General features: G+C 46.2%; 1 protein-coding gene across 5 annotated transcripts in view; it reads left to right on the top strand.

Annotated features, from left to right (window-relative positions):
• Positions 1-3919: 3919 nt before the first annotated feature.
• ZNF251 (zinc finger protein 251) overlaps positions 3920-21332 on the top strand; it is a 35404-nt gene continuing 17991 nt past the window's right edge. For 2 of the 5 annotated variants that reach the window (XM_074387309.1, XM_039464581.2), the window contains exons 1-3: positions 3920-4656; positions 5033-5162; positions 5567-5680. In XM_074387309.1, coding sequence (XP_074243410.1) covers positions 4426-4656; positions 5033-5162; positions 5567-5680 — 475 coding nt within the window. In that variant the 5' untranslated portion in view covers positions 3920-4425. Of the gene's footprint in view, positions 4657-5032; positions 5163-5566; positions 5681-7231; positions 19453-21332 lie in introns of those variants that run through there. The other 3 variants (XM_039464582.2, XM_074387310.1, XM_010329830.3) reach the window with 3 other exon arrangements.

The following is a 21332-nucleotide window of genomic DNA, read 5'->3' as shown; positions in this document are numbered from 1 at the left end:
TTTAAACAATTCTCTCACCTCACCCTGCCCGGTATCTGGAACCACAGGTGCACACCATCGCACCTGGCTGATTTTTTTTTTTTTTTTTTTTTTTTTTTGAGATGAAGTTTTGCTCTTGTTGCCCAGGCTGGAGTGCAGTGGCACAGTCTTGGCTCACTGCAGTCTCCACCTTCTGGATTCAAGTCATTCTCCTGCCTCAGCCTCCTGAGTAGCTGGGATTACAGGTGCCCTCCACCACACCTGGCTAATTTTTATATTTTTAGTAGAGACAAGGTTTCACCATGTCGACCAGGCTGGTCTCAAACTCCTGACCTCAGGTGATTCACCTGCCTCAGCCCCCCAAAGTGCTGGGATTAACAGGTGTGAGCTACTGTGCCCCGCTTAATATTTGTACTTTTTGGCAGAGTTGGAGTGAATTCACTGTATTGCTCAGGCTGGTCTCAAACTCCTGACCTCAAGTGATCTACCCACCTTGGCTTCCCAATGTGCTGAGAATGCAGGCGTGAGCCACTGTGCCTGGCCTCCATTACTTTTTATAACCAAGTAATATTCCATTGAATGTATATAGTACATTTTGTTTATACATTTATTTGTTGTTGGACATTTAGTTGTTCCTACATTTTGCCTATTGTGAGTAATGCTGATATGAACATTGGTGTAAAAATATGTTTTTGCATCTCTACTGTGTGTGTGTGTGCGCGTGTGTGTGTGAGTGTGTGAGCAACATGGCTGTTTATTCACCTGGGTGGAGGCGGGCTGAGGCCAAAAAGGGGTTGATCATTTCTTCCTCTTTCCGTGATCTTACAGCCATTTCAGGTTTCTAATTCGAGAAGGCCCTCCAGAGGTGAAGTCTGGTTCATGGGTGTTGCCATGGGGGTCGCCATGCCATCCATGGAGCAGTCAGACCTCCTGCAGCGCCCTCCTGGGACAGGGGGGCAAACTTTCCAGAGCAGAACGCTCCCTCTCTGGGACAGCACCGCTCCACCCCTCTCCACCCCTCTCCGCACCTGCCCAGCCCCTTGGAAAGGATGCTCCTCTTTTTTTTTTTTTTTTTGAGACGGAGTTTCGCTCTTGTTACCCAGGCTGGAGCGCAATGGCGCGATCTCGGCTCACCGCAACCTCCGCCTCCTGGGCTCAGGCAATTCTCCTGCCTCAGCCTCCTGAGTAGCTGGGATTATAGGCACGCGCCACCATGTCCAGCTAATTTTTTGCACTTTTAGTAGAGACGGGGTTTCACCATGTTGACGAGGATGGTCTCGATCTCTCGACCTCGTGATCCACCCGCCTCAGCCTCCCAAAGTGCTGGGATTACAGGCTTGAGCCACCGCGCCCGGCGCTCCTCACTTTTAAGTACATTTAGCTATATACCTAAGAGTGAAATGGCTGAATCATATGGTAATTTAGTGTTTTGGCCGGGTGTGGTAGCACTTTGGGAGGTTGAGATGGGTGAATCATTTAAGGTTAGGAGTTTGAGAACAGCCTGGCCAACATGGTAAAATCTGTCTCTACTAAAAATAGGAAAATTAGACAGGTATGGTGGTGCACGCCTGTAATCCCAGCTACTCAGGAGGCTGAGGCAGGAGAATTGCCTGAACCTGGGAAGTGGAGGTTGCAGTGAGCCAAGATTGCACTGCTGCACTACAGCCTGGGTGACAGTGACACTCTGTCTCAAAAAAAAAAAAAAAAAAAAAAAAAAAGGCCGGGCGCAGTGGCTCATGCCTGTAATCCCAGCACTTTGGGAGGCCGAGGCGGGTGGATCATGAGGTCAGGAGTTCAAGACCAGCCTGGCCAAGATACTGAAACCCTGTCTCTACTAAAGATAAAAAAAATTAGCTGGGTGCGGTGGCACGTGCCTGTAATCTCAGCTACTCCGTAGGCTGAGGCAAGAGAATTGCTTGAACCTGGGAGGGGGAGTTGCATTGAGCCGAGATAGCGCCATTGTACTCCAGCCTGGGTGACAGAGTGAGACTCTGTCTCAAAAAATAAACAGTATGGTAATTACTTAACTTATTGAGAAATGGTCAAACTATTTTCCACAGCGGCTGTGCTGTTTTACCTTTTCACCAGCAAAGCACAAAGGTTCCAATTTTTCTTCGTCCTTGCCGATTGTTATCTTCTGCTTTTTTGATAATAGACATCTTTAAGGTTGTGAAGTATTATCTCTTTGTAGTTTGGATTCGCATCTTGCTAATGTTGAGCGTCTTTTCAGTTGCTTAACCATTTGTATATTTTCTTTGCAGAAATCTCTTCAAGTCTGCCTATTTTTGAATTTGGCTGTTTGGTTTTGTTGAGTTTTAGGGGTTCTTTGTTTTAGATATTAATTCCTTATTAGATATATGATTTGCAAATATTTCCTTTCATTCTATAGGTTGCCTTTTCTCTCTCTTGATAGTTTCCTTTGGTGCACAGAAGTTTTTATTTCGATTCATTTATTTTTTTTCTTTTGTTGCTTTTGCTTTGGATGTCATATGCAAAAAGTCATTGCCAAGTCCAAGGTCATGAAGCTTTTCCATTATATTTTCTTCAAAGAGTTTTACAGTTTTTGTTTGTTTGTTTGTTTTGGTTTGGTTTTTGAGACGAAGTTTCATTCTCATCACCCAGGCTGGAGTGCAATGCCATTATCTTGGCTCACTGCAACCTCTGCTTCTTGGGTTCTCGTATCTCAGCCTCCCAAGTAGCTGGTATTACAGGTGCCCACCACCAGGCCCAGCTAATTTTTGTATGTTTAGTGGAGATGGGATTTCACCATTTGGTCAGGCTGGTCTCGAACTTCTGACCTCAGGTGATGCACCTGCCTCAGCCTCCCAAAGTACTGGGATTACAGGTGTGAGCCACTCCACCCGGCCATGTTTGGTTTGGTTTTGAGGCAGTTGCCTAGGCTGGAGTGCCGTGATGCTATCTCGGCTCACTACAGCCTCTGCCTCCTGGGTTCAAGTGATTCTCCTTTCTCAGCCCCCCTTTCTCAGCCGAGGCGGGTGGATCACGAGGTCAGGAGATCGAGGCCATCCTGGTCAGCATGGTGAAACCCCGTCTCTACTAAACACACAAAAAAATTAGCTGGGCATGGTGGCGCGTGCCTGTAATCCCAGCTACTCGGGAGGCTGAGGCAGGAGAATTGCCTGAACCCAGGAGGCGGAGGTTGCGGTGAGCCGAGATCGCGCCATTGCACTCCAGCCTGGATAACGAGAGCGAAACTCCGTGTAAAAAAACAAAACAAAACAAAACAAAACAACAAAAACCCCACGCTTGATCGCGCAGGGACCCAGGGGAAAGTGCCCCTTCGCCCTCTGAAGGTTCCCGGAAAGCCAACTCACAAAGCAGATGTTTGAAGAAAAGACGAAGAAATGGATTTATTTTTATTCGTTTATTTTGAGGCGGAGTCTCGCCGCGTCCCCCGGGCTGGAGCGCGGCCTCCGCCCCCGGGTTCGAGCGATCCTCCGGCCTCGGCCTCCCGAGAAGCTGGGGCTCCGCGCCGCCTCCACCCACGGCTTCCGCACAGAAAGGCGGGTGGTCCCCGAGACCCGCCCGAGGGAACGGGGTTCGCTCTGCAGGAGCCCGCGGGGGCGCAGGACGGAGACCGACGGCGGGCAGGTCGCGGGAAAACGCTGCCTCCGGGCCTTCATTTCGGGGCGTGCGTTCAGAGCCCCAATCATCGGACCATCTTCATAAGTAACTTTTTGGTGGCATGGCGAATCGGGACACACGCGGTGCGGTGAGCGACGGCGGAGCCGGGGGCCCCGCGGCGTCAGGGTTCGGGTCGGGGGGACGCGGCCCGAACGCGCAGCGGCGCCGCCCGAGACCCGCCCACGGACCATAGACGGCGCGGGCCTCCTGCCATCCCAGAGCGGCCCCGGAAGAATGAGGGCGGGACCGCGGCCCGCTTCCGGTTCCGGCGCTCTCGGAGGCGCTCCTAGGCCCGCAGGGGGCGGGGCAGGTGCACTTCCGCCGGGACCTGCCCCTTCTCCGGCTCCGGACCCGGGGCTGTGGGCGGGTCGGCTCCGGGCTCGGCGCGGTCCAGGTGGCTGCCCCGGGCCGAGCGAGCGGGTGGGGCGGTGTCAGACTGGGAAGAAGCGTCACGCGGGCGGGGAGGCGGCGGCCGGTCCAGGAGGGGCCGTTCCGGGCGCCGCGGGAGCCGCCGGCGGGCTGCAGAGGCCGGGCCGTGCCCGCACCCGGAGCCTGGGGCCTGCGGCAGCCCCCCGGCGCCTCCCCGCTCTCCGGCCCTCGGCCCTGGGGAGTCTCTGCTCCAGGCCGGCCCGGGCAGGTAGAACGGCCCTGCGCCCCACTTCCAGGGCCTTCGGCAGGTCCGGACCGCGGGAACGGCCAGCTTCCAGCCGTGAGCGGCCTCCCTGGACCCCCCCGGCCCGGACTCCGGCCCCGGCCGGCCTGGGATCTCGGGGCTGATTGAGCCGTGGGGCGCTGCGGCCCATGCTGCGTAGTGACCCGCCTCCCACGACCCAGGAGGCCGCGCCTGGAATCAGTTTCTGCCTCCTGGCCCTCCGTCCACACCCGTGGTGGAATGGGGCCGAGCCTGAGTTCTCCCCACTGAAGGTAAGTTGGGGGAGACTTCAGGCCGGGGCAGTCTCCCGTCGTCTTCAGGACGCCACAGCAGCCCATGCGCACAGAATGGCAGCCACGCTCCAGCTTCCAGGGCGCCAGGTGAGTTACCCTTCCTTCCTCTTCTGCCTCTTCACCGTCTGCATCCCCATCCCCGTCAGCAGCTGCTCTCCTGTGGTGCCACGAGCCCGGCAACTGGTAAGGCCAGCCAGGGGATGCATCCCCGAGGAAAGGGTTCTGAGTCTGAGCTGCAGACTCGTCCTCCCGCAGGGAGAGGGGCTCTGAGCTCAGCTGGGTCCCCATGTGGCTGCAGTTGGCTGGTCCTCAGTGCTCTCAGCTGCCCCATCAGAGACCTGCTGATACACAGTACTGACCACAGCAGGGCTCTGGGTGGCGGGGCTCCACCAGGCTAGGGCCCTTTTAGCGCAGGCTGCTGCCCAGTGGGCATGGCCCGGGCAGCGGTGATGTGTTGTTGCAGGAGATGCCGCTGACCTTCCAGGATGTGGCCGTGTACTTCTCTCAGGCGGAGGGGCAGCAGCTGGGCCCCCAGCAGCGGGCTCTCTACAGGGATGTGATGCTGGAGAACTATGGGAACGTGGCCTCTCTCGGTGAGGCGCTCTGCACTTGGCCCGGTTCGCAGTGGGGGCTTCTAAGGAGCTTGGGAGGCTGCGCTTTGGCTCTTTGGATCCCGAAGAAGAGGGTCCTGCCCCTTGTCCCCAGGTGTCAGTCTGATCTCAACAGAAGGAAAATTCCCCATGGGAAAAGCCTGCCTTGCTCCCCACTTCTAGGGACTTCACTCCCTGTTGCCAGTGGCCAGGACACTCCCTGGTGTCCCTCCAGCAGCAGGAGAGCTAAGGAGTGGATTCTCCTTCTTACTCTCAACCCATGGGCTCCCTGACCAACGCACATGCAGGCGTACACACGTGCACACAGGGCACATCTCTCCTCACCTGGCCTGGAAGACCCAGCTCCCCAGGCCATGACAACTCACCAGTGTCCTCACCCTCAACAGGATTCCCTGTCCCTAAGCCGGAATTGATTTCCCAGCTGGAGCAAGGAAAGGAACTCTGGGTCCTGAATCTTCTGGGAGCTGAGGAACCAGAGATCTTGAAAAGCTGCCAGAAAGGTGAGAGTGGATGGGATGCTAATCCTAGGCACAGCCCCCCAATCCTGCCTTCAGAGGCTCCAAGTGAGGGACAGCTGGGCGATGGTGTCATGTTAATGGCCTCCTCCAGGGGCAGCCTCACAGATGGAGCCCCCTCGGCAAATGTGAGCATGTGCACACGCTTTAAAAGTTTTATCTTGCTGGTCTGTTTCTTTGCTTTAAAAACATATATAGAGAGAGATCATATTTTTGTTTTGGTGATTACCTTGATAACATTTTCATTCCCTTCTTTAATAATACACTTCTTTCCTTTTGACAATAGGTATTGGTTCTCAACCATGTCCTTTTTTATTCTTCACCCCATTCTGTCCTTCATTTGCCAATTTTAGTACTAGTCTTTTTTTTTTTTTTTTTTTTTTTTGGAGAAAGTGTCTTACTCTTATTACCCGAGCTGGAATACAGTGATGTAATCTTAGCTAACTACAGCCTTCACCTCCCAGGCTCAAGCACTCCTCCCACCTCAGCCTCCAAATAGCTGGGACTACAGAGACATGGCACCATGGCTGGCTAGTTTTTGTACTTTTGTAGAGTCAGGGTTTTGCCATGTTGTCCAAACTGGTTTCAAACTCCTGAGCTCAAATGACCCAAAGTGCTGAGATTATAGGTGTGAGCCACTGCACCTGACCAGTAGTATCCTTTTATTAATGTTTACCTTTGTTCTGTTGAATATACATCTACTACTTGGTATGTCAGCTCTAAGTATTATCTTTGACTCGAAGCTACTGAGACGGTCAGTAGGCTTGTTCTACTTTTCTCTCTCGTTTTCCTCATTCCTTTCCCAAATTTTGTTGGTTATATTGTTTCTCCATTGTCAGAACATATAACACTTTACCACCCATATCCGCAGTTTTGTTACTGTCTTATAACTGCAGTTAAGTATGTCATTAATAATTGTTTACCTCTGGTCATTTTACCAAAAATTTCCCCATCTCTTGGTTGACTGGAGCTTGTCTTCTAGGCTTGTGACAAATATACCCCATATTTGTGCACATTCAAAATTGGTTGAATAAAGTCTTTGGTTTCCACATTTAAGAGCTAAGATTATTGTAAAGTCACATAGTTTTCTCAAATCGCAGCTTTAGGTGCATCCCACAAAATTTTAGTATGTTGTATTTTCGTTAACATTTAGTTCAAGTGTTACCTAGTTTTTCTTGTGGTTTCTTCTTTGACCCAGTGATTATTTGGACAAGCATTGATTAATAGTTGGTGTTTTCCTGGTTGTCTTGTTATTAATCTTTGTCATTTAATTCCAGTGTGGTCAGAGAACATACTCTGTATTGTTTTATTCTTTTTATATTTGTTGCGTCTTGTTTTATGACTCCAAATGTGGTCTCTCCTGGTACAAGTACCGTGTGTACTGAAGAAGAATGGGTTTTCTGCCATTTTGGGGTTGGATAAATATCAGTTAAGTCAAGATCGTTAATGATATTGTTCAGGTCTTCTGTATCTTTGCTGATTTTTTTTTCTTTTTCTTTCTTTCTTTTTTTTTTTTTTGTCGAGTTAATCTTTCAGTTGCTGAGGGATGTGTTAAAATGCCTGAAGTATGATCCTGGAATTGTCTTTTCTTCCCTTTAATTTTTGTAGTGTTGGCTTCATGTATCTTAAGCTGTATTATGAGGTTCATTTGCACTTATGACTATCATTATGAGAGATAAGAGAATTCCTCTTTGTCTTTGGTAATACATTTTGTTTTGAAATAAATTTTATCTAATGCTAACATAGCAACTCCATCTTTCTCATACTTACTGTTAGCATAGTATATCTTCTTTCATCCATTTAATTTCAACCTGTGTCTTTATACTCTAAGTGAATCTGTTGCAGATACCATACAATTGGGTCTTGTTTTTTTCTTCATCCTAACAATCCTTGTCTTTTAATTGTAGTGTTTAGTCTGTGAATGTTTAATATAGTTGTTGATATGGTTCAGAAGGCACTTGTGGATAATATTTTATTTTTTATTTACACTTACCTTTTCTATTTTCTAAATTCCTGTTTCCTGCTTTTATTTGAGTTATTTGAATACTTTTAGAATTCCATTTAAATTTTATTTGCTTTTTATGTAATCTTTTTGCACTATTTTTACAGTGATTTCCTAGGGTTTACAGTATATATATACTTAAGTTTTCACAGTTACAGTTCATTTATGTATTACTTCACATAAATCCAGAAATCTTGTAACCATCTCTCCCATCCTTTTTGTTACGGTTGTTATATGTAATTCATCTACATACATTTTAAACTCAGAAACACAATGTTATAATTTCAGACAATGTTATAAACAGTTACATAATTTATAAAAAATTAAAAGGAAAAAGGCCAAAAAAATAGTCTTTTGGCTGTTCTAGCATGTAAGGAACTTAGACATCATCACTGTGTCCTAACAAGTAAAAAGCTGAACAAGCCGGGCGCGGTGGCTCAAGCCTGTAATCCCAGCACTTTGGGAGGCCGAGGCGGGTGGATCACGAGGTCGAGAGATCGAGACCATCCTGGTCAACATGGTGAAACCCCGTCTCTACTAAAAATACAAAAAATTAGCTGGGCATGGTGGCGCGTGCCTGTAATCCCAGCTACTCGGGAGGCTGAGGCAGGAGAATTGCCTGAACCCAGGAGGCGGAGGTTGCGGTGAGCCGAGATTGCACCATTGCACTCCAGCCTGGGTAACAAGAGCGAAACTCCGTCTCAAAAAAAAAAAAAAAAAAAAAAAAAAGCTGAACAAACTGAAAAATCAACAAATCTTAGCTCCATGAGAGAGGTGTGAGATCAGAGGACAAATATCTGCTCTCAGAATTGGAGAGGTATGTCCAGGTACGGTGGCTCACACCTGTAATCCCAGCACTTTGGGAGGCCAAGGCAGGTGGATCACTTGAGGCTAGGAGTTCACTAAAAACACGAAATTATATGGGCTTGGTGGTAGGTTCCTATAATCCCAGCTACTTGAGAGGCTGAGATAGGAGAATTGCTGGAACTCTCATACCACTGCACTCCAGCCTGGGTGACAGCGAGACTCTGTCTCAAAAAAAAGAAGGAGAGGTAAACAGGCAGTTACAAAGAATCACAGCTTATGAACAGGAATCTCCTAGGGAACCAGTGGCCAGATGGGTAAGCCTAAAATGTAATTGGCAAATTGCTAGAGGCTCAGTGTGGACAACTCTGAAAAAAAAACAAAAAACAAAACAAAGGGCCGGGCACGGTGGCTCAAGCCTGTAATCCCAGCACTTTGGGAGGCCGAGGCGGGTGGATCACAAGGTCGAGAGATCGAGACCATCCTGGTCAACATGGTGAAACCCCGTCTCTACTAAAGATACAAAAAAATTAGCTGGGCATGGTGGCGCGTGCCTGTCATCCCAGCTACTCAGGAGGCTGAGGCAGGAGAATTGCCTGAGCCCAGGAGGTGGAGGTTGCGGTGAGCCGAGATCGCGCCATTGCACTCCAGCCTGGGTAACAAGAGCGAAACTCCGTCTCAAAAAAAAAACAAACAAACAAAAAAAAAACAAAACAAAAAAAACCCAGGGGAACCCTATCATGGGAGGACCCCATGCTTTTGTGAGTTTTACCCCCAGGAGCTCTACCAGGTACTCACACAGAAGATCAGAGAAAAAAACTCCTTGTGCTTCTGGCAGGAGGAAGGGAAAAGGAAGCACTTTGGAATAACCAGAGCTTTCTGTCCTTAGCAAGACCTGCCCTCAGGAGAAACTTTCACCAGAGCTTCACTTGCTGGTGCTTTTATCAGAACTCAGCCTTACTGGGAGAAGGGAAATACCTAACACTAGCTGCTTCTAGATATTGCGTCCAACCCAATGGTGGGTGAGGGGAACTGAAAAACACTTGGGAAGTTCATGGTCCAGGGACACAAGTTCAGCAAGACTAAGACCTACTCATAGTATGAAAGAACACTTTCCACCCAACACCTGAAAACATTAAAGCCCTATTTACTGCAATTCCTTTTACCCAGTGTATCATGCCTACCTATCAACAGAAAATTACAAAGCATACTAGAAGGGAGAAAATACAGTTTGAAGAGACCGAATAAGCACTAGAACCAGAGTCAGATGTGGCAGCAGTGTTGGAGTAATCAGACCAGGAATTTTTTTCAAACTGTGATTGACATGCTGAGGGCTTTAATGGAAAAAGTAGACAGACTGCAAAAACAGACCGATAATGTAAGCGGAGAGTTAAATTTTAAGAAGCTCGATGTGGTGGTACATACCTGTGTTTGCAACTACTCAGTGTGGCAGGGTTGCCTGAGCCCAGGAGTTCAAGGCCAGTCTAGGCAACATGGTGAGATTGTCGTTCTTAAAAAAAAAGAGAAGAAAAATAAATTTTAGAATTTTTTAAATGCTAGAGAGCAAAAACATTGTAACTGAAATGAAGAGGCTGGGCACGGTGGCTCAAGCCTGTAATCCCAGCACTTTGGGAGGCTGAGGCAGGTGGATAACGAGGTCAAGAGATCGAGACCATCCTGGCCAACATGGTGAAACCCTGTCTCTACTAAAAATACAAAAAATTAGCTGGGCATGGTGGTGCGTGCCTGTAGTCCCAGCTACTCAGGAGGCTGAGGCAGGAGAATTGCCTGAACCCAGGAGGCGGAGGTTGCGGTGAGCTGAGATCGCACCATTGCACTCCAGCCTGGGTAACAAGAGTGAAAAAAAAAAGAAATGAAGAATGCCTTTTTGATAGGCTCATTAGTAAAAGGGACAGGACTTCCCAGAGAATATTAGTTGAAAGTGGACTTGGATTAGCTGTAAGTGCAGATTGCAAACCAATTTAAAAAGTTAAATAAATATAGTTGATATTCCAAAAAAGGATTCAAAATGGAATTACATATAATAGAATGCTCTTGTAAACCCACAAAAGGCAGAATAAGTATGGAAAACAAAAATAGGAATGAAGAACAAGGGCAGAAGTAGAAAATGATAACAAATATGGTAGATGTTAATTTAGCAACATCAATAATCACCTTTTTAAATTTATTTTTTTGAGAGAGCTACTCATGCTGTCCCCCAAGGTGGAGTGCAGTGGTACAGTCACGGTCTGTTGAAAGCTTTGACCTCCCAGGCTCAAGTGATCCTTCTACCTCAGCTTCCTAAGTAGCTGGGACTACAGGCATGCACTACCACACCTGGCTAATTTTTGTATTTCGTAGAGACAGGGTTTCACCATACTGCCCAGTCTGGTCTTGACTTCCTAGTCTCAAGAGATCCACCCACCTTAGCCTCCCAAAGTGCTGGGATTACAGGGATGAGCCCTATACCCAGCCAATAATCCCCCTTTTCAAAAGTTACTTATTTTTTTACAGATGGGGTCTCATTCTGTTGCTCAGACTACAGTGCAGTAGCTTGATCATGACTCACGACAGCCTTAACCTACTGGGCTCACTCAAGCAATCCTCCTGCGTCAGCCTCCCAGGCAGCTGGTACTGCAAGTCCGTGTCACCACATCCAGTTGTTTTAGTTGTGTAGAGATGAGGTCTCACTGTTTTTCCCAGGTCAGTCTCAAACTCTTGAGCCTCAAGCAATCCTCCTGCCTCGGCCTCCTGGAGCACTGGGATTGCAGGCCACAGTGCCTGCCCCCAACTGTGTTTTCTAAAAGGAACAAACTTTGGTCAGGCATGATGGCTCACACCTAAAATTCCGGCACTTTGGAAAGCCAAGGCAGGAGGATCCCTTGAGCCTTGGAGTTTGAGATCAGCCTAAGCAACATAGTGAGAAACTCACCTCATCAAAAAGTTAAAAAAAAAAGTAGCTTGGTGTGATGGTGTGTACCTATAAGTCTCAGCTACTCAAGAGGCTGATGTGAGAGGATTGCTTTAGCCTGGGAGGTTGAGGCTGTAGTGAGCTGTGATTGCACCACTGCACTCCAGCCTGGGACAACAGAGCCAGACCCCATTGCAAAGAAAAAAGAAACCTGCTGTGTCATGACAAGATCTTGCCATGAACAAAAAAAAAGAAAAGCATACTTTAAATATAAAAACTCACATATATTAAAAGTAAAGGGATGGAGAAAGATGCTAACAGTAATCAAAAGAAAGCAGAAATATTTTACTATTTTTAGACACAGCACATTTCAGAGAAAGAAAAGTTATTAGGGTAAAGAAGGGCATTACATGATGATAAAGGGGTTGATTTGCCAGAAAAACAGCAGTTCTTAAGGTGTACGTGCCTAACAGCAGCGTTGAAATATGTGAGATTGGACAGGAACCGTGGCTCACACCTGTAATCCCAGCACTTTGGGAAGCCAAGGAGAGCAGATCACTTGAGGTCAGGAGTTTGAGACCAGCCTGGCCAACATGATGAAACCCTGTTTCTACTAAAAATACAAAAATTAGCCAGGCATGGTGACGTGCGCCTGTAATCCCAGCTGCTTAAGGCTAAGGCAGGAGAATGGCTTGAATCTGGGAGGTGAAGGTTACAGTGAGCCAAGATTGAACCATTGCACTGCATCCTGGGCAACAGAGTGAGACTCCATCTCAAGAAAAAAAAAGGTTGCCAGGTACGATAGTCATGTCTGTAATCCCAGCACTTTGGGAAGCCAAGGTGAGCAGATCACTTGAGCCTCGGAGATTGAAGCTGCAGTGAGCTATGATCATGTCACTGCACTCCAGGCTGGGTGACCTGAGTGAGACCCTATCTCTAAAAACAAAAACAGCTGGGCACAGTGGCTCACCCTTGTAATCCCAGCACTTTGAGTGGTGGAGGTGGGCAGATCACCTGACGTCAGGAGTTGGAGACCAGCATGACCAACATAGAGAAACCCCGTCTCTACTAAAAATTCAAAATTCGATGGGTGTGGTGGCACATCCCTGTAATCCCAGCTACTTGGGAGGCTGAGGCAAGAGAATCGTTTGAACCTGGAGGTTGCAGTGAGCCAAGATTGTGCCACTGCACTCCAGCCTGGGCAACAAGAGTGAAACTCTGTCTCAAAACAAAAGAAAAACAATTATGTGAGCTAAAAACTGATAGAACTACAAGAGGAAATAGACGAATTCACTGTCTGCAGTTGGAGACTCCAGCAGCCTCTATTGTAAATGGACAGATTGAGCAGGTATAAAGCCAGCAAGGATGTAGTTGAATTTAACAGCACCCTCACCTCAGCTGGGAATAATTTACATCTATAGACTGCTTCATCCAGCAATAGCAGAATGCGCATTCCTGCCAAGCTCCTGAAACATTCACTAAGACAGGCCATATTCTGGACCACAAAACACACTTTAACATACTTCAAAGAATAGAAATCATACAATGTCTATTCTCAAACCACAATGACATTAAACTAGAAAGGAAACCAGAAAGATAGCTAGAAAATTCTGAAGTACTTAGTAAATAAATAAACAACATACTTCTAAATAATATGTGAGTCAAATAAGAGAGCTCAAGAGAAATTTTAAAATATTTCGAATTAAGTGAAAATGAAAATAAAACTTACCAAAATTTGTGGAATGCTGTGAATGCAGTGCTTAGTGAGAAATTTAGAGCATTGACTGCATATATTCGAAAATGGGAGGCTGGGCACAGTGGCTCACACCTGTAATCCTAGCACTTTGGGAGGCTGAGGTGGGTGGATCACCTGAGGTCAGGAGTTCAAGACCAGCCTGGCCATCATAGTGAAACCCCATCTTTAAAAAAAAAAAAAAGAAAAGAAAATGGGACAGATCTAAAATCAGTAATGTAAGCCTCCACTGTAGGAAACTAGAAAAAGAAAAGCAAATTAAATCCAGAGTAAGCAGAAATAAAGATTCAAGCAGAAATAAATGAAATTGAAAACAGGAAATCAATAAAGAAGATCAACAAAACCAGAAGATGGTTTTTTTTTTTTTTTTTTTTTTTTTTTTTTTTTTTTTGAGACGGAGTTTTGCTCTTGTTACCCAGGCTGGAGTGCAATGGCATGATCTCGGCTCACCGCAACCTCCGCCTCCTGGGTTCAGGCAATTCTCCTGCCTCAGCCTCCTGAGTAGCTGGGATTACAGGCACGTGCCACCATGCCCAGCTAATTTTTTTTGTATTTTTAGTAGAGACGGGGTTTCACCATGTTGACCAGGATGGTCTCGATCTCTTGACCTTGTGATCCACCCGCCTCGGCCTCCCAAAGTGCCGGGATTACAGGCTTGAGCCACCGCGCCCAGCCTTAGAAGATGGTTTTTGGTTTTTCGAAAAAACAATAAAATGAGTAAACCTGTAGCCAGACCAAGAAAAAGAGAGGACACAAAATACTAATAACAGAAACGAAAGAAGGGACATGACTACGGAGATGTTCCCGAGACTTTTAAAAGGCAATAAAAAAATGTGAACAACTCTGTGCCCAAATTTGGTAATTTAAATGAAACGAACAAATTCCTTTGGTTACAATCTCCCACACACAAGAAGAAATAGACAATCTGAATAGGGCCATGTCTATTAAATAAGTCAAATAAACAGTTAATTACCCTACAAAATAGAATCCACTGGGCTCAGATAGGTTCATTTATGAGTTCTATTGAATATTTAAGGAAGAAATTATGCCACTTCTCTACAATCTTTTCCAGAAGATGGAAACAGAAGGAATACTTCCTAACTCATTATATGAGGCCAGCGTTACCCACCAAAGTGCGAAAACCAAACAGACATTACAAGAAAGGGAAACTACAGACAAACATCTTTTATGAACATAAATGCAAAAATCCCAACAAAATATTAGCAAATCAAATCCAACAATATATAAAAAGAATTACATACCATGACCAAGTGGGATTTGTCCCAGGTTTACAAGGCTGGTCCTACATTAGGAAATAAATTAGTGTAATGTAATATACCACATCAGCAGGCTGAAGAAGTATCACATGGTCATATCAGTAGATGCAGAGAAAGCATTTGGCAAAATCCAACCTAGATTCATGATTAAAAGTTCAACAAACAGCTGGGTGTGGTGGCTCACACCTGTAATCCCATTACTTTGGGAGGCTGAGGTGGGCAATTCATGAGGTCAGGAGTTTGAGACCAGCCTGGCCAATGTGGTGAAACCTGGTCTACTAAAACATAAAAAATTAGCCAGGCGTAGTGGTGTATGCCTGTAATCCCAGCTACTCGGGAGGCAGGAGAATCTCTTGAACCCAGGAGGCAGAGGTTACAGTGAGCCAAGATTGTGCCACTGCACTCCAGCCCAGGTGACAGAGTGAGACGCCATATCAAAAAAAAAAAAAAAAACTTTTTTTCAACAAACTAGGAATAGAGAATGACTTCCTCAACTTGATAAAGAACATCGGCCGGGCGCGGTGGCTCACACCTGTAATCCCAGCACTTTGGGAGGCCGAGGCGGGTGGATCACGAGGTCAAGAGATCGAGACCATCCCGGTCCACATGGTGAAACCCCGTCTCTACTAAAAATACAAAAAATTAGCTGGGCATGGTGGCGCGTGCCTGTAATCCCAGCTACTCAGTAGGCTGAGGCAGGAGAATTGCCTGAACCCAGGAGGCGGAGGTTGCGGTGAGCCGAGATCGCGCCATTGCACTCCAGCCTGGGTAACAAGAGCGAAACTCCGTCTCAAAAAAAAAAAAAAAAAAAAAAAATCTACAGAAAACGAACAGCTAAAATTGTACTTAATGGGGGAAAAAAAAACCTCAAAACCTTTTCACTAAGATTTCACCACTGCTCTGTTGTACTAGAAGTCCTAATTAATGCAGTAAGACAAAAAGGAAATACAAGGTATACATATTGGGAAGGAAGATACAAAACTTCACAAATGATGAGCATCTGTGTGGAGAATCTGAATGAGTCAACAAAGACCCCTGAAACTAATAAGTGATTGTAGCCAGCTTGCAGGATACAAGGTTAATATATAAACATCAATCATTTTCCTTTATGCTAGCAATGAAGAAGTGGAATTTGAAGTTAAAAACACATTATTTACATTAGCACCACCAAAGATTAAATGCTTAGGTTTAAGTCTAACAAAATATGTGCAAAATCTATGAGGAAAAATACTAGACTGATAAAAATATATCAAAGAAGAACTAAATAAATGAAGAGATATTCTATGTTCATGGATAGGAAAACTCAGTATGACCATGATGTCAGTTCTTCTCAGATTGATTTATAGATTGAACACAATCCCAATCAAAATCTCAGGGGTGGCGGGGCGCGGTGGCTCATGCCAGAAATCCCAGCACTTTGGGAGGCTGAGGTGGGCAGATCACAAGGTCAGGAGACTGAGGCCATCCAGGTTAGCACAGTAAAACCCCGTCTCTACTAAAAATACAAAAAATTAGCTGGGCATGGTGACATGCGCCTATAGTCCCAGCTACTTGGGAGGCTGAGGCAGGAGAATCACTTGAACCCGGGAGGCGGAGTTTACAGTGAGCCGAGATCATGCTACTGCATTCCAGCCTGGGCAACAGAGCAAGACTCTGACTCAAAAAAAAAAAAAAAAAAAAATCTCAGGGGCCAGCTGTGGTGGTTTATACCTATAGTCCAGCACTTTGGGAGGCCAAGGCAGGAGGATTGCTTGAGCCCAGGAATTTAAGACCAACCTAGGCAATGTAGCAAGACCATGAATCTACAAAAGAAAAGAAAAAAAAATTTTTTTTTTTTTTTGAGACAGAGTCTCACTCTGTGGCCCAGGCTGGAGTGCAGTGGCCTGAATCTCAGCTCTCTGCAACCTCCGCCTCCCAGGTTCCAGCGTTTCTCCTGCCTCGGCCTCCCGAGTAGCTGGGACTACAGGTGCCCACCACCCCACCCTGCTAATTATTATATCTTTTAGTAGAGATGGGGTTTCACCATATTGGCCAGACTGGTCTTAAACTCTTGACCTCATGATCCACCTGCCGTGGCCTCCCAAAGTGCTGGGATTACAGGCATGACGCACTGCACCGGGCCTCCAAAAAAATTTTTTTTAAAGTTAGCTAGGCATAGCGGCGTGTGCCTGAATTCCCAGCTGTTTGGGAGGCTGAGGTGGGAGGACTGCTTGAGCTCAGGATTTTGAGGTTTCAGTGAGTTATGATCACGCCACTGTATTCCAGCCTGGCTGACAGAGCGAGACCCTGTCTTTAAAAAAAAAAAAAAAAACCTGGCAGGTTATTGTGTGGATCTCAGCAAACTGATTCTAATGTTATTATGGAGAGGTAAAAGACTCGGAATAGGCCGGGCGCGGTGGCTCAAGCCTGTAATCCCAGCACTTTGGGAGGCCGAGGCGGGTGGATCACAAGGTCAAGAGATCGAGACCATCTTGGTCAACATGGTGAAACCTCGTCTTTACTAAAAATACAAAAAAAATAGCTGGGCATGGTGGTGCGTGCCTGTAATCCCAGCTACTCAGGAGGCTGAGGCAGGAGAATTGCCTGAACCCAGGAGGCGGAGGTTGCGGTGAGCCGAGATCGCGCCATTGCACTCCAGCCTGGGTAACAAGAGCGAAACTCCGTCTCAAAAAAAAAAAAAAAAAAAGACTCGGAATAGGCAACTGGAGAAGAGCAAGTTTGGAAGACTCATACTACCCAATTCCTTTTTTTTTTTTTTGAGACATGGTTTCACCATGTTGCCCAGGCTGGTCTCGAAATCCTGAGCTCAGGGAATCCACCCACCTCAGCCTCCCAAAGTGCTGGGATTACAGGTGTGAGCCACCGCACCTGGCTCCATACTACGCAATTTCAATACTTACTATAAAGCTACAGTAATAAGGCAGTGTGGTATTGGTCAAAAAAAAAAAAAAAAAAAGATCAATGGAACAGAACAGTGAGCCCAGATAAAAACCTGCATACATATAGGCAACTGCTCTTTGAGAAGGGAACAGATACACTTCCAAGGATAATCTTTTCAACAAATGGTACTGGAATAACTGAACAGCCACATGCAAAAAAAAAGAAAAATAATCTAGACACCCTTCACAAAAAATTAACTTACAGTGTGTCTTGGGCTGGGTGCAGTGGCTCACGCCTGTAATCCCAGCACTTTGGAAGGCCAAGGTGGGTGGATCACCTCAGATGAGGAGTTCAAGACCTGCCTGACCAATATGGAGAAACCCCTTCTCTACTGAGAATACAAAATTAGCTGGGCATGGTGGCACATGCCTGTAATCCCAGCTACTCGGGAGGCTGAGGAAGGAAAATCACTTGAACCCAGGAGGCGGAGGCTGTGGTGAGCGAGATCACATCATTGCATTCATACCTGGGCAATAAGAGCAAAGCTCTGTCTAAAGAAAAAAAAAAAATCTTACTCTGCTCAGACTTGATGCCACAAGCTGGATGCTTAAGCCACAAACTTCTCTTTTTCTTTTCCTTTTCTTTTCTCGTTTTGTTTTTGTTTTTGTTTTTGTTTTGAGATGGAGTCTCACTCTTGTTGCCCAGGCTGGAGTGCAGTGGCATGATCTTGGCTCACTGCAACCTCCACCTCTCAGGTTCAGTGATTCTCCTGCCTTAGCCTCCTGAGTAGGAGACTAAGGGATTACAGGCACCTGCCACCATGCCTGGCTAACTTTTGTACTTTTAGTAGAGACAGGGTTTTGCCATGTTGGCCAGGCTGGTCTTGAACTCCTGACCTCAGTTGATCCACCCACCTCAGTTTCCCAAAGTGCTGGGATTACAGGTGTGAGCCATTGTGCCCAGCCTTATTTTCTTACAGTTCTGGAGGCTAGAAGTCCGAGATCAGTGTGTTAGCACGGTTGGTTTCTGGTGAGGGGTCTCTTTCTAGTTTACAGATGACTGCCTTCTCACTGTGTCCTCACATGGCAGAGAGAGAGAGAGAACATTCTCCGGTATCTTATTAGAGCACTAATCCTATCATGATGAACCTCATTACCTCATCTGACGCTAATTATCTCTCAAAAGCCCCATCTCCAAACATCATCACATTGAGGCTTGGGGTTTCACCATGTGAATTTTGGGTGAGCAGGACACATTTCATTCCACAGAAAAATGGATCATAAACCTAAATGTAAACCACAAAACCATGAAATTTATAGGTGATAATATAGGAAAAAAATAGGTGGCCTAGGTTTGACAGTGAGTTTTTAGGTGCAACACTAAGGCACAATTCATAAAAGAAGTAATTGACAGGTGGACTTTATTAAAATTAAAAACTTCTGCTCTGTAAAAGACAACTTCAAGAGAATGAGGACCGGGCACGGTGGCTCAAGCCTGTAATCCCAGCACTTTGGGAGGCCGAGGCGGGTGGATCACGAGGTCAAGAGATCGAGACCATCCTGGTCAACATGGTGAAACCCCGTCTCTACTAAAAATACAAAAAAATTAGCTGGGCATGGTGGCGTGTGCCTGTAGTCCCAGCTACTCAGGAGGCTGAGGCAGGAGAATTGCCTGAACCCGGGAGGCGGAGGTTGCGGTGAGCCGAGATTGCGCCATTGCACTCCAGCCTGGGTAACAAGAGCGAAACTCTGTCTCAAGAAAAAAAAAAAAAAGAGAGAGAATGAGAAGACAGTCCATAGGTTGGGAGAAAATATTTGTAAAAGGTACATATAAATGACCATCATCCAAAATATGCAAAAAACTCAAAATGAGCAGCCTGATTTAGAAAATAAATGAAAGGCTTGAATAGACTTTGAATGGAAGAAGACATCCAGATGACAAGTGGGCATTATGAGAAGATCAATGTAATATGTCATTAAGCCAGTTAAAACAGTGAGATACCACTGCATGCCTGTTAGAATGGCCAAAATTCCCAACACTGGAAACACCTAGTGCTGACCAGGATGTGGGACAGGAACTCTCATTCATTGCAGGTGGGAGTGAACAGTTCGACAGTTTTACAAAACTAAACATACCTTTACGATATCGTCCAGCAATTTTGTCCCTTTGTATTTACCCAAATGAATTGAAAATGTGTGTTCACACAAAATCCTGCACACAGATGTTTATAGCAGCTTTATTCGTAATTACCAAAACTTGGAAGCAACCAAGGTGTTCTTCAGTAGCTGAGTGGATAAACCAGTGGTACATCCAGGCAATGGAATTCTATTCAAAGCTTAAAGAAAAATGATTGGCCGGATGTGCTGGTTCACACCTGTAATCCCAGCACTTTTGAGAAGCTGAGGCAGGTGGATTACTTGAGGTCGGGAGTTCAAGACCAGCCTGGCCAATATGGTGAAACCCTGTCTCTACTAAAAATACAAAAATTAGCTGTGTGTAGTGGCACACACCTGTAATCCCAGCTACTCAGGCGGCTGAGGCAGGAGAATTGCTTGAGCCCGGGAGATAGAGGTTGCAGAAAGCTGAGATAATGCCACTGCATGATCTGCCTGGGCAACAGAGCAAGACTCCATCTCAAAATAAATAAATAAATAGAAATAAATTAGCTGCAAGCTATGAAAAAACATAGAAGAACCATAAACCTTAAATACCAAGTGTAAGAAGCCAGTCTGGAAAGATTATACAGTTGACCTTTGAACAACATGGGTTTGAACTTCCAAGGTCCACTTATACGTAGATTTTTTTCTTTTTTTTTTCTTTTCTTTTTTTTTTTTTTTTTTGAGACGGAGTTTCGCTCTTGTTGCCCAGGCTGGAGTGCAATGGCGCGATCTCGGCTCACCGCAACCTCCGCCTCCTGGGTTTAAGCAATTCTCCTGCCTCAGCCTCCTGAGTAGCTGGGATTACAGGCACGTGCCACCATGCCCAGCTAATTTTTTGTATCTTTAGTAGAGACGGGGTTTCACCATGTTGACCAGGATGGTCTCAATCTCTTGACCTCGTGATCCACCCGCCTCGGCCTCCCAAAGTGCTGGGATTACAGGCTTGAGCCACCGCGCCCGGCTGACTTTTTGTTAAATAAACTTTTGTAATAGTTAAAAAAAAAAAAAAAAAAAGCTGGGTGTGGTGGCATGCATCTGTAGTTCTAGCTACTCAGGAGGCTGAGGTACGGGAATTGTTTGAGCCCAGGAAGTTGAGGCTGCAGTGAGCCGAGATCACACCACTGCACTCCAGCGAGACCCTGTCTCAAAAAAAAGAAAAGAAAAATAGGAGAAAAACAGGAACCACCGGTAATTCTATGACCCAGAGATAACTAGGGTTTTATGCTACCAGGTTTTTTTTTCTGGTTAGTCTGCTTGTTTCATGTAGCAAAATGCAAGAATGTTTTGTTTTGTTTTGTTTTGTTTTTTTGAGACAGAGTTTCGCTCTTGTTACCCAGGCTGGAGTGCAATGGCACGATCTCGGCTCACCGCAACCTCTGCCTCCTGGGTTCAGGCAATTCTCCTGCCTCAGCCTCCTGAGTAGCTGGGATTACAGGCACGCACCACCATGCCCAGCTAATTTTTTTTTATTTTTAGTAGAGACAGGGTTTCACCATGTTGACCAGGATGGTCTCGATCTCTTGACCTCGTGATCCACCCGCCTCGGCCTCCCAAAGTGCTGGGATTACAGGCTTGAGCCACCGCGCCCGGCACGTGGATTTTTTTCAACCAAACACATGTGAAACCCACATGTACAGACAGCTGACTTCATAGAAGTAAGTTCTGAAAGGCCAACTGTGGAACTTGAGTATGCACGGATTTGGGTGTGGTGGGGGGTCTCAGACCCAATCACCTTTGTATACCAAGGGACAGCTGTGCTGTGTGATTGCAACTACATGACATTCTGGGTAAGGCAAAACTACGGAGAGATAAAAAAAATCAGTGGTGCCAAGGAGCAGAGGAGCAGGGCGG

This window comes from Saimiri boliviensis, chromosome 15 (genome assembly GCF_048565385.1).
Source record: "Saimiri boliviensis isolate mSaiBol1 chromosome 15, mSaiBol1.pri, whole genome shotgun sequence".
NCBI lineage: Eukaryota > Metazoa > Chordata > Mammalia > Primates > Cebidae > Saimiri > Saimiri boliviensis.
This window is presented reverse-complemented; position numbering and strand designations above follow the sequence as displayed.